Source organism: Cavia porcellus, unplaced genomic scaffold (assembly GCF_034190915.1).
Source record: "Cavia porcellus strain 051 isolate PalLab524CR breed Dunkin Hartley unplaced genomic scaffold, mCavPor4.1 scaffold_1, whole genome shotgun sequence".
NCBI classification, from domain to species: Eukaryota; Metazoa; Chordata; class Mammalia; order Rodentia; family Caviidae; genus Cavia; species Cavia porcellus.
The window spans coordinates 219,119,885-219,132,699 of NW_026947484.1; the positions used below are offsets into that span (position 1 = coordinate 219,119,885).

Here is a 12,815-nt window from a genome sequence, read left to right on the forward strand (position 1 = left end):
ACCTGGACCTGGGTAAGAAAATGCAACTTTACAAGATAATCAAGTCTCTCAAGCCACTCTGCTGTATATGGACACAATTCTTTTGCACTAGAAAATGTTTTCTCTAGTATTCCTTTAACATAAGGAGATAGAATTTGTTTCTCAGGGCAAAAACAAAAAATCTGTGCATAAAACACAGGTATATATGTATACGTTGTATGTAAGTACATATAAAGAATATCTGTGGCATTAAAATTTCATAGAGAGAGACCATTAGGAAAACAAATGAAACACCACATTGGAGTGGGACTTTTTTTGGAACTGGGGGTCTTGCTTTCTTTAATTCAAAGCCAGAAATAATCCTTCAACATAATCTGCTTTGCTGTACCAATCAGCATATTTTGGGCTTTTGTCACTAGGATAGTTTCAGCTAGGAATTTCGTCTTGACCATGTTATCTAACTCAAATTCAAAGTTTAGTCATTAATAACTTATGTGATACTTAAGCATTGTTGTTCATGAATGATTATTAAAAGCTCTCCAAATAAATAAACTGTGTTATTTTCGTCAGATATTTTATTAGAGCCATCTTTTTATTCTCTTTCTTGAAAAATACCAAAACTGCTGTTTATAATAATTTTTTAATTTATTTTGCAATATTTTGAAGTCAATAGAATCATTAGATCTGTTTTTATAATTCTGTGTTGTATTAACCAGGGCTTGAACTTGAGGTCTGTCTTAACAAGTATACTCTACTGTATTAACTGTAGCAAGAATGTTGTACTGTGGACCTCTAGAACTTTGAACCTTGTATGGCTGAAATTTATACCCACTGAACACTGACTCCATTTCATCTTACTTTAATCTCTTTTTTTTAATTTGACATACCTTTTTTTTATTATCTTTTATCGGTACCAGGAGTTGAACTCACGACCGCCTGCTTGCAAGGCAGGTGCTTATGCCGCTGAGCTAAATCCCCAGCCTCCATCTTACTTTAATCTTGGCAGTGCATATTCTAATCATTTCTGCTAGTTTGGCTGCCACATATAAGTAGAATCATACCGTATTTGTCCTTCTGTGATTGGCTTGTTTCATTTAGCATATTGTCTTCCAACTCTGTTGATATTATAGCATACAACAAAATTTCTTTCTTATGATTGAATAATATTTGTGTGTGTCTGTGTGTGTATCACATGTTCTTTAGCCTCTTTTTTTGCGGGGAGACTGGGTTTCACTAAGCAGTTCAGGCTGGCCTGGGGCTCACTTTGTACCCCAGGCTGGCCTCAAACTCACAACAGTCCTCCTTTCTCAAGTCTCCTCAGTGCTGGGATTACAGGCATGCACCACCATACCTGGCTCGTTAGCTATTTTTGTTAACAGAATTTGGGATTGTTTCTATTTCTTAGCTATGTAGTATAATGAGCTGGGAAACACAAGTACCTCTTTGAGGTCCTGATTTCAGTTCTTTTGGGTCTCTACCTGTAAGAGGGGTTGCTAGATCATATAGCATTTCTATTGCTATTTTGAGAAACCTCCATACTGTTTTCTATTTTTTTTTTTTTTTTTTTTTTGTCTTTCTTTTTTATCAGTACCGGGGATCGAACTCACGGCTGCCTGCTTGCAAGGCAGGCGCTTATGCCGCTGAGCTAAATCCCCAGCCCCTATACTATTTTCCATAGAAGCTGCATGATTTTACATTTCCATTGGCAGTGCACAGGGATTCAGTTTCTTAACATCTTCAACTCTTATTATTATTTTCTGATTTTGTTTTAGTTTAAATAATGACTATCCTACCAAATACGAACTGAAGCCTTGTTGTGATTTTGGTTTGCAGACCATTACCATATGTCTTTGAAGAAGTTTCAGTTAAAGGTTTTTTTTTTTTCTCTCATTTAAAAAAATTCTCAGCATTATTAGTATAAAATTGACAAAAATTGTGTATATTAATGGGTATATAGTGTATAGTATGTTTTTTGATATACTATGTATATATGTGGCAAAGTGATAAGATCAGGATAAGACACATCAAACACTTTTTTAGTTAATCAAGTAATTTGATTGTTGTTTGTTTTTCATTGAGTTGCAAGAGTTCCTTACATATTTTGGATATTGTCCTTTTTTAGATATATGGTTTGCAATATTTTTTCCCACCCCATAGGATACCTATTAGTGTGATCATTTCCTTTCTGTGCAGTATTTAACTTACCTGTCTTTGCTTTTGTAACCGGTGCTTTTAATGTGCTAATTCTTGTTTAATTAATTTAATATGTGCTCTACTTGTAAGTTTGCCTGTCTCCACCTTTCTCATTCTTTTTTGTGGGGGCAGAGGGAGAATACATCTTCTTAAACATGAGTTTTTCAGTTCTGGAGGATGAATTTTTACTTTAATGTCTAAAATTTTCTTTTAAGAAGTCCTAGATTGGGGCTGGGGATTTAGCTCAGCGGCATAAGCACCTGCCTTGCAAGCAGGCAGTCGTGAGTTCAATCCCTGGTACCGATAAAAAAGAAAAAGACCAAAAAAAAAAAAAAAAAAAAGAAGTCCTAGATTATCAGAGTAGAAAAACATTCTGGAGATTATCTAGTTTACCCTTCTGCTCTACAGTATCCCAATTAAGCATGCTAGCAATTTTTTCCTGAATCTGTTCATCTTCTCATCTTCTGAATATATTTCGTACAAGCTTTGAAGAAAATTATTTAAATCAGCCATTCAACTTCTTTGGATTAAATGTATCACAGTTCCTTTTTGCTAATTTTACATTTTTTAAAAATTTTATTTAAAAGGAAAAAAAGACAAAACAGTGTAAGGGTACAAGTAATACAGGACTACTAAAAAAAAAATACAAGAAATCACCAGTTAGTAGATTACACATTGTCATCTTAGAAATAGTTGCTCAAGTCACAGGATCAAAGCATACAAAGTTGATATTCAAACAGTGAGACTGCAAACAGTTGTGTTCAGTGATCCAACAAAAACTCCGTAATATGGTCATCTGTCCTAACACACCTAAACACACTTGCAGTTGTATCCTTTAGAGCACTTTTTTTTCCCTCTTTTTTTTTTTTTACAACAAAATTTACACATTTTGGGTTTTATTACTCCCATAGTTCTTATTACTTTTTTTGGAAGAAAATAAAACCAAATATGACAAAATAAAGCTGTCAGTCAAAACCAAGGATAGACATAGCACATGATGTAAAAACAGAGTACAAGGTTATCAACAATGGTTACCATAATGTCACTTGGTCCCTTAAAAAGAATTGCCTATATCATTAGGTATTAGGTATAATTAAGTTGAACAAAACAGTACGGAACAAGACCAATAAAACCTAAACATTGTAAACATTACAGGACTTCAAAAGAAGATAATAGTCAAACCAGAATGGGCATCATAGTGAATCTTATTGCCTTGAAAGTAGTTGCCTATACCCTCAAACTTGATACTATCAAACAGAGCGGAACAGAGTCTAATCAGTCAAAACAAGATAGTGGGAGTATGAATACAGGACTTCAAATCAAGTTAATAGGAAATCAAAAAAGTTGCTATAATATATCCTGCTAATTTTTTCCCCTTAATTAAAAAATAATAATAAAATAATTTTTTAATGAATAAGGGGGAGATTGAGATAAAAGAGGACATAGCAACATAACAATACAGGTCAAAGCATGACAATTTCAGCAGCCTGGTGCTTCACCACCAAATAACCCGACTTAATAGTAGTTACCATAGTGTCTTTCCTTGAAGTATTTGAATATAACTTCGTATACTATAGCATCAGACATATCAAGACAGTGTGAAACCATTTCAAGTGGATGAAAGTATCACAGGGTATTTAGAACCAGCTACCAGAAAATGAACAATGGTTTCTATATTATCTCTTTGCCTATAAATATTTTTGTTTATATTATCACATAATAAACCAGTAAGATACAACATGATAAAACCAATGGAGACAGAAGAGCAACAGTTTGGTAGGGCTTCAAAACAAGCTGATATTAAATCAGCACTAGCTATTATGATGTCTTGTTTTCTTCAAAATAGCTGTTCATTTCATCACAGGCAATAATACCAAGCCATTCCAGTTAATGAGTGAAAGCTTTATAAGGCTTCAAGGCCACATAATGGGGAATCATGATTACCACATACTTTATTGAATCCTTTCTTACACTAGGGAAACTATTCAGTATTGTGAGTTTGATTTATTTCACTTATGAGTATGGTCTCAATCTGTACCCATTTATTTATAAATATCTCAATGTGATCCTTCTTTATAGCTGAGTAGTACTCCATTGTATAAAAATACCACAACTTTTTTATCCATTCCTTAGTTGATGGACACTTGGGTTGTTTCCAAGATCTGGCGATTACAAATTGTGCTGCTAAAAACCCACAAACTGAAAAAAATCTTAGTGAACTCCCCCGCAGACAAGGGACTTTTGTCTAAAACATATAAAGAATTTAAAAAACTCAGACCCCTAAAATTCAAAGATCCAGTCCAAAAATGGGCATCTGAGATGAATACACACTTCTCAGATGAAGAAATACAAATGGCAAATAAATACAGGAAAAAATGTTCATCATCATTAGTCATTAAAGAAATGCAAATTAAAATCACACTGAGATTTCATCTTACTCCTGAAAGAATGGCCAGCATCAAGAAAACCAACAACAACAAATGCTGGAGAGGCTGTGGAGAAAAAGGAACTCTCCTGCACTGTTGGTGGGAGTGTAGACTGGTACAACCTTTGTGGAGATCAGTCTGGAGATTTCTCAAAAAGCTGGGATTGGAAGTCCCATTTTTCCAGCTATTCTCCTTCTAGGCATATTCCCAGAAGAACTGAAAGCATCATGCCACAGTGATACATGCGCATCTATGTTTATAGCTAAGTTTACATTTTCAGTTACCTTAAATAGTGAATGCTTTGTTCCCTATAAAATACTAAATTTAATTTGGCCCTTGTAGTCATACAGAATTGACTTGATAGGAAAAAATTATGTACTTTGAATCAAACATTGCATGAAGAAAGTTGTAGTTAAAGAATAGTTTTAGTAATCTGGTGGCTAAGGCTGGAGAATGTCTGGGAACTCAAGACCAGCCTGGGCTACAAAATAAGTTCAGGACCAGCATGAACTTCATAGTGAAACACTGTCTCAAAAATAGTCTCTAATAGTTTTAAAAGAAATCAAAGAACTAATAAGCTATAATTTACTGTATAAAGTATGACAATAATTGGGTAAAATTAAGCCAAAAGCTGATAGGTTCAATTTATTGTCATCACGGTGAGGAATTATGTTATCATTAGACTCTGTTATGTATTACATACCAAGGTACAAAATGACTAAGATGTAGTTCTGTCTTAGAGGACTGTATTCTAATGAAAAAAGATAGATACAGATATACTGATGTGATATGACAAGGATTGTGATGTGAACAAAGATTCCTATACCACAGGTGGCTTAAATAATATTGGGAATTTTGGTCATGAACCAGTATATCCAAAAATCATAGAGGCTAGTTTTGCTAGTAAATGCCCTCTTTTTCCTTGTTTCTCACAGTGTTTTTCACAGATCAACTTTATTCTTGGTTAGCAGAGGTTGCATGATGACTACTAATGACTCTTACGCCTACTCCTGGGAGGAGAGCTTTTGTCACCTAACCAGCAAAAGAAAATGGGCTTACTCTAAGTCAGACTTGATGTGTGACCCTTTCGTTGGATTTTAATATGGTTGAAAAAATTATTTCAAAAGTATTTACTGTACCTATGAAAATTGGTATTAGTCTCATGTTTTTATTATTTCTAACTGTCTTCTTAACAAATAGAAAATCAGGATTCTTAACAATAGTAAATGACCTCATAAGAGGATGCTAGTCCAGTGATCTTCTGAAGTTTTATTTTACAGTCACATCATTACTGAAAACTTGGCATGCCTTCTCTTCTCCTTTACATCTTCTCTGGTGACCGGGACAGTGAGGAAGGTTTTGATAGCAGATTCAGGTGGCCCTAGGCCAGAAGTGCTGGGCTTCCATAACCTCTTAATGACTCGAGCAGTAATTGCTATCTCCTTCTGGTTTTTATTTTGCCACTTATGTATATTCTGTGTGGATGTTCACAGACTATATTACCTTGAAAACTGAAACTAGCAATGTAGGCTACTTTGGTTTATGTGTGAGCTCTTCCATTTGTTCTCTTTCTGCTCAGTCTCTAATTCAGCACATTTGCCTTCCCTGCACTTGTGTTTCTCTCCGTGACAAGTGTTCTTTCAGGAGCTACAGCGTGTGACTGTGCTATAGGATTGCCTGATCCTATTTCGAAGAATTGGGATGGGGAGCAGGAGAGAGATTATTTGCTGATTGTTTGACCTGTCTCAGATATAATCCCGTTCTGTATGCCAACACAGTGGAGCTAAGCACTAAATACAGAGTAGGCTTGCGTATGTGGGCCATCTGGTAACCTGGTACTGCTAATGTAGGCCTTTCAGCTCTACCAAGGGCCTGTGGAAATTTGACACACTCCATGTGTTAAATAAGAAATCATGTCCTGACTTCAAAGTGAACTACTTATTTGCACAAAAATTGTAATAAATGTTATTTAGTAATAGAGGAAAAAGTAATGTATATTTCTTGGTAATAAATTATTTTGAGTCTAACACAGAGCTTTTTTTGTTCGAGGAACTGTTCCAAGTATTTCACTTAAGATTCACATCACCCTGTGAGATAGGTTATTACTATTTTACTGAGTAGAAAACTGGTACAGAGAAGTCAAGTAATCTGCCCATGCTTATACAGTTTAACAGGCAAATAGAGTTAAGATTTGAATCCAGAAAGTCTGAAGTCAGAGTCTATACTTGGAATCACTGTGCAATCATAAGGGGACTGACATCATTATTAAAAGTAATGTTAGTAACTTACTAGTTGTGATTTTTTTGTAACTCATTAATTATACTTATTCACCAGTATAGTTATCTTACTATGTTTTAAAATAAGTGAGCATTTTGAAACTTCTCACCCACTGAATATTTAACATGCTTTTTTTTTTTTTACTCTAGGGGAAGACTTTGCAGTTGTACAGCAAGAAATTATTATGATGAAAGACTGTAAACACCCAAATATTGTCGCTTATTTTGGAAGCTATCTCAGGTACATTGCTTGTTTTCCATTCAAAAAACAGTAATGATTCCATAACTTAATTAATTTAACAATGTAAACTTAGCTCTAATACCATAGTCTGTACTTTTCTTCACGTTTTGAAGGGAGGACATTTTCACATAATGTAATGTTTACTTAGGACCTCGTACCTTAATTCCATAATCAATGTCACAGTCTTGGGTCTTGGGAATTCTGAGTGTGGTTTTAGTAAGGAAGCTGGCAAGGAAAAATTGACTTTTATGGTTAATTTTTTCACGGTGAAGTAGGTCCAAATGTACCGTTACTCACCCCTAGTAGGCATAGGAAAATTGAGTCAGGAACATGTTTTCTTGTTACGTTTTTATCCAAAAGTTTTTGTGTGTATTTTGTTCTCCTAGTCTCAGAAGTGTACACCTTGCTCCTTTCCTTTAGTTTGTCTAAAAGAGTAGAAATTCTGATTATTTCAGTAATTTATTCTTCTGAATAAATGTGTTCTAAAGTGATCTTTTTGTCCCCTCTTGTTACCTATGTTGTAACAGAGATTCCCTCAGTTGAAGGTTGTTTTTCCACCAGGGCATGGTGGCACTTGTCTGTAATCCTAGCACTAAGGAGGCTGAGACAGGAGGACTGCTACAAGTTTGAGGCCAGGCTGGGCTACATAAGGAGCTTAAGACAACCTAAACTATATAGCAAGACCCTGTTTCTCAAAACAAAAACCTTGTTTTTCTACTTATTCCATGTACAACTGTGAGTCTTAACACTGTGACTTAGTTGTTTTTTAGTTTCTTCTAAAAGGAAGACTGGAGAATGTATTACAAACAAAAAAAATCTTTCTGTTTAGATGCAATGTACTATAGCAATGTGAAGAGAGTGTTTCAGGTTCCTGTCTTTCAGGTGATACAGGTACAAAACACACTATTCCTCTTCTTTGAAATAAGAGTGGGAAAATTTATGCCCTTACCTTTCCAGTTTGTGAAAAACCGAAGATAAGAGTAGGTTTAGTGGATAGTTTAAGGACTTTGCTGACCCTTTTCACATAGGAATAAGTCAGTGTTAAACATTTTGAATGAGTTTTTTTGTTTTTGTTTTGTTTGCTTTTTGAGACAAGGTCTCACTGTGCATTCAAACTGGCCTTGAGCTCACTTTGTAGCCCAGGCTGGTCTTGAACTTACAACAATTCTCCTGCCTCAGCCTCCTGAGTGTTGGGATTACAGGCACGCACCACCATGCCTGGTTTTGAATGAGTTTTTTATAGTACTTTCATTGTGAGTGGTTCAAACAGCCGACTAACACACTTTCTCCATTAGTTTACATATTAAGGAGCAGTCTGAGCCTGGGCAGTTACTGTATCAGCTCAGAGAAGCAGGCTTTGAAAATCATTTACATTCATACTGCAGATAATTGGTTCTTGCCAACATAGTTCAGATCCCCACTTCAAAACAATTAACTTTATTGCTGTCGGTCCTAACAGGATGACCTACTAAGATTAAGTCGGGAAAGCGTTACAGAGTTTTTGTCTCACAGATGGGCTGGCCTTTTAAAGAGAGGGTTTTGTATTGTCATTTCTGTGGTACTGGGGATTGAACCCAAGGCCTTCACACTGAGGTACAGCCCCAGTTCTTTTAATTTTATTTTTTATTTTTATTTTTAAATTTTGAGATAGCTGATTGAGTTGAAACTTTGTACTCAATCTAGACCAGTGCAGAATTAAAAGAGAGGAGACAACTAGATAAGAAAAGAGTTTAATGTGGGCATGGAGAGAGTCACCATAAAGAAGGCTGTGGCTGCTCTCTGCAGACAAAGGGCAGGTTCTGCCTGACACAGGCTCTGAAGGGGAAAGGGCTGGGGACTGATGTGAGCTGATTTATTTTGTGACAGTGCAGAGGATTGGGTAAATCTTTACATGCCTGAGCTTGGGCAAAGACTTTTGGGAGGAAGAAGCCGTAAGTGCTTCTGGGAGGAGGAGTTATACATTATCATGGCACAGATTTGAATCATCACCATGATGATTGTACTCTCTCTCAGACAGGGGAGGGATCTATCAGTTGCATCTTGCTACGTTGTCCAAGCTGGTCTCAACTTTATGATCCTTCTGTGATGTGGTGAAATAAACACGAAGTTTTTTTTGCCAGTGAGGTACAAATGTATGTGGCAAGTGAAAACTTGAGCTGTAATCTTGGAGTCCTGGTTCATTGCTTTTTAGTGGTGTGACTTACAGCGAATTATGTAGTCACTCTGTGCCTCTGTTTCCTCATCTACAAAATGATGATGATATCAGTGTGAGGAAAAAGCTACAGGGACTTAATGAGTATGTATATAAAAAATGCCAAGAACAGTGCTTAGAACATAATGTATGCTTAGTGAATGTTAACTGTTAATGCTACCATTGCTATCGTTACTTACACTACTACTACAGTATTTTTTTAAACTATCATCATAGTAGTGCCTCATTTGACCTTTCAGTAACAGTTAGCAAAATAATTCTATAGAAGGTGTTATTTCCATTTTACAAATAACATGCTTGAGAAGGTTTAACATCAAATTATGTTTTTTTTTTAATTTTATTTAAAAGGAAAAAGAGAAAAACACAAAACAAAACTAAGCGGTGTAAGGGTACAAGTAATACAGAATTACAAAAAAAAAAAAAAAAAAAAAAAACCAGTAAGAAATCACCAGTTAATAGATTACATATTATCATCTTAGAGATAGTTGCTCAAATCACAGTATCAAAGAATACAAAGTGGACGTTCAAACAGTGAGACTGCAAACAGTTGTGTTCAGTGATCCAACCAAAAACATTAATATGGTCAGCTATTTAACACCCCTAAACACACTTGCTGTTGTATCCTTTAGAGCTGCTTTTTCCCTCTCTTTTTTACAACAAAATTTACACATTTTGGGTTTTATTACTCCTTAGTTCTTTTTACTTTTGGGGGGGGGGAGAATAAAGTCAAATATGGCAAAACAAAGCTGTCAGTCAAAACCAAGGATAGATATAGCACATGATGTAAAACAGAGTACAAGGTTATCAACAATGGTTATCAATGATGTCTCTTGTTTCCTTAAAAAGAATTGTCTATCTCATTAGATATTATAAAGTTGAACAGAACAGTAGAGAACAAGACCAATAAAACTTAAGCATTGTAAACATTACAGGACTTCCAAAGGAGACAATAGTCAAACCAGAATGGGCATCTTAGTGAATCTTATTGCCTTCAAAGTAGTTGCCTATACCCTCAAACCTGATACTATCATACAGAATGGAACAGAGTCTAATCAGTCAAAACAAGATCATGGGAGCATTACAGGACTTCAAAACAAGTTAATAGGAAATCAAAAAAAGTTACTATTATATATCCTGCTAATTTTTTAAATTTTTCCCCTTAATTAAAACAAACATAAGAAATAACTAAATAATTTTTTTAAAGAATAAGGGAGAGATTGAGATAAAACAGGACAGACCCCCAAAATTCAAAGATCTAATCCAAAAATAGGCATCTGAGATGAATACGCACTTCTCAGATGAAGAAATGCAAATGGCAAATAAATACATGAAAAAATGTTCATCATCATTGGTCATTAGAAAAATGCAAATTAAAACCACACTGAGATACCATCTCACTCCTGAAAGAATGGCCAGGATCAAGAAAACCAACAACAACAAATGCTGGAGAGGCTGTGGGGAAAAAGGAACTCTCCCGCACTGTTGGTGGGAGTGTAGACTGGTGCAGCCTTTGTGGAGGTCAGTCTGGAGATTTCTCAAAAAGCTGGGATTGGAAGTCCCATTTATTCCAGCTATTCCACTTCTAGGCATATTCCCAGAAGAACTAAAAGCATCATACCACAGCGATGTAGGTGCTTGTGCACCAATTTGTAATCGCCAGATCTTGGAAACAACCCAAGTGTCCATCAACTGAGGAATGGATAAAAAAGTTGTGGTATTTCTATACAATGGAGTATTATTCAGCTATAAAGAAGGATCACATTGAGATATTTATCAATAAATGGGCATAGCTTGAGACCATACTCATAAGTGAAATAAATCAATCTCGCATGTGTGAATACCGAATAGTTTCCCTAATGTAAATAATGATTCAAATATATAAAAATATGTGGTAATCATGATTCCCCATTATGTGCCTTGAAGCCTTATAAAGTTTTCACTTATTAATTGGAAAGGCTTTATTCTGGGCTTCTTCATATGGAAATATTTGAAGCTAGAGTATATGAAGTTTTATTCAAATATTTCAAGAAAAAAGACAGACACTATGGTAATTACTATTAAGTCGGGTTATTTGGTGGTAAAGCACTAGGTTGCTGAAACAGTCATGCTTTGACCTGTATTGTTATATTGTTATGTCCTGTTTTTTCACCACTGAAGAAGTTATTCTATATTAAAATACCTAGTGGTTGTTGAACATTTCATTTTTTGCATTGATGGTTTAGGTTGAAATTGAATTGGTTTGTTATATACAGTGCAGTAGTCACTGGTAAGTGCTTTGGTCAGCAAGAAAATCCTCAGTGAAGTACAGGAGCTGGCGTCACTACCCTGAGAGGATGCCTGAGATTGTGTTTCTAGCACACATACAGCTGCTAATTCCTAGTCACAATTCCTGGTCACAATTTGTTTTACATAATTTTATATTTGGGAACATGTATAAAAGTTTGCTCAATCAGTTTTAAGTCTATGATGTGTTACAAAGCATAGGAAGATTTAAAAAGTGTGTTTTAAAATAAGACCTTCACATTAGTGGATTCTTTTAGAATTCTGGTTTCTGTGCACTGTCGTAAATATTAAGCTGGGAGATTTCTTGCTTTATTTTTCCATTCTTTGGAAGATAGAAACATTTTCAAATTAAGACAAAGTTTTAAGGATTTGTTTGGTCGGGAAATTAATACTAACACACTGAACATTTACCTTAGTGGTTAATTTTGTTTTAAATCAGATACCTAGGGAGAAAGATTTTATAGTCCTTTCCTGTTGGACTTAGTGAATGACCAAAAGCTAAGATAGATTTATCATCACAGTGGAGCCACTCATGGAACAAAGGGATCAGTTTACTAATAGATTCTGCCTGTTAAAAGTATTTTTGGTAGCACTAGACTTCAACCAAGTAGAATGTTTAAAGGTAAAGTATTATAAGTTTCTTAAAAAGTTTTAATATTTATTTATTTTCTGCCTCTAAGCTGAAAAGTCATTTTACGTAGAATAAATAGAAAATTATATATTTCAACAAAGGAAGAAAAGGCAGAGACCAAGTAAAGTAAAAGACATTGTAATAGGGGAAAAAGAAAGTGGAGAGTTTTCTGTGTTTATTGTCTCTGTCGAGGAAAATTGTTTTCAAACTACAAAGGTAGGGAAACATTATTGAGGTAGAATTGAAGTATAGATCAGATGAGATAATTACAGAGCAGTTAGACATTTTCAATGAATTTAAGCTTTTAGACTTATGTAAATTATATTTTTCTGAAAATTTAGCAATCTGATTGTCATCCACTATTGATGAATGTCTTTTGACAAGTTGAAGAGATGTCAACGATTAGAGATCAGCAATGACAAATTGGCCAAGAAGGGGAAGAGGTGATTTATAGAAAATGCAGACAGTAAAACTTGAGGCCAGTCATCATTCCCAGTCAGCATTTAGTGTAAATTATTAATCAGATAATTAAACACTTATAAGAAGTGGTGATTAGCATAACTTTAGTGAAAAG

The 12,815-nt window shown here is 35.0% G+C and overlaps 1 protein-coding gene across 7 annotated transcripts in view; it reads left to right on the forward strand.

Annotated features, from left to right (window-relative positions):
- The window catches only part of Map4k3 (mitogen-activated protein kinase kinase kinase kinase 3), a 174,017-nt gene that overhangs the window by 73,232 nt on the left and 87,970 nt on the right, over positions 1-12,815 (forward strand). For all 7 annotated transcript variants that reach the window (XR_010040553.1, XM_003473045.5, XM_005005056.4 and 4 more), the window contains one exon: positions 7,025-7,115. Coding sequence is in view for 6 of the 7 variants with exons in the window: in XM_003473045.5 (XP_003473093.1) it covers positions 7,025-7,115 (91 nt within the window). In the remaining variant the exon portion in view is untranslated. The remainder of the gene's footprint in view (positions 1-7,024; positions 7,116-12,815) is intronic.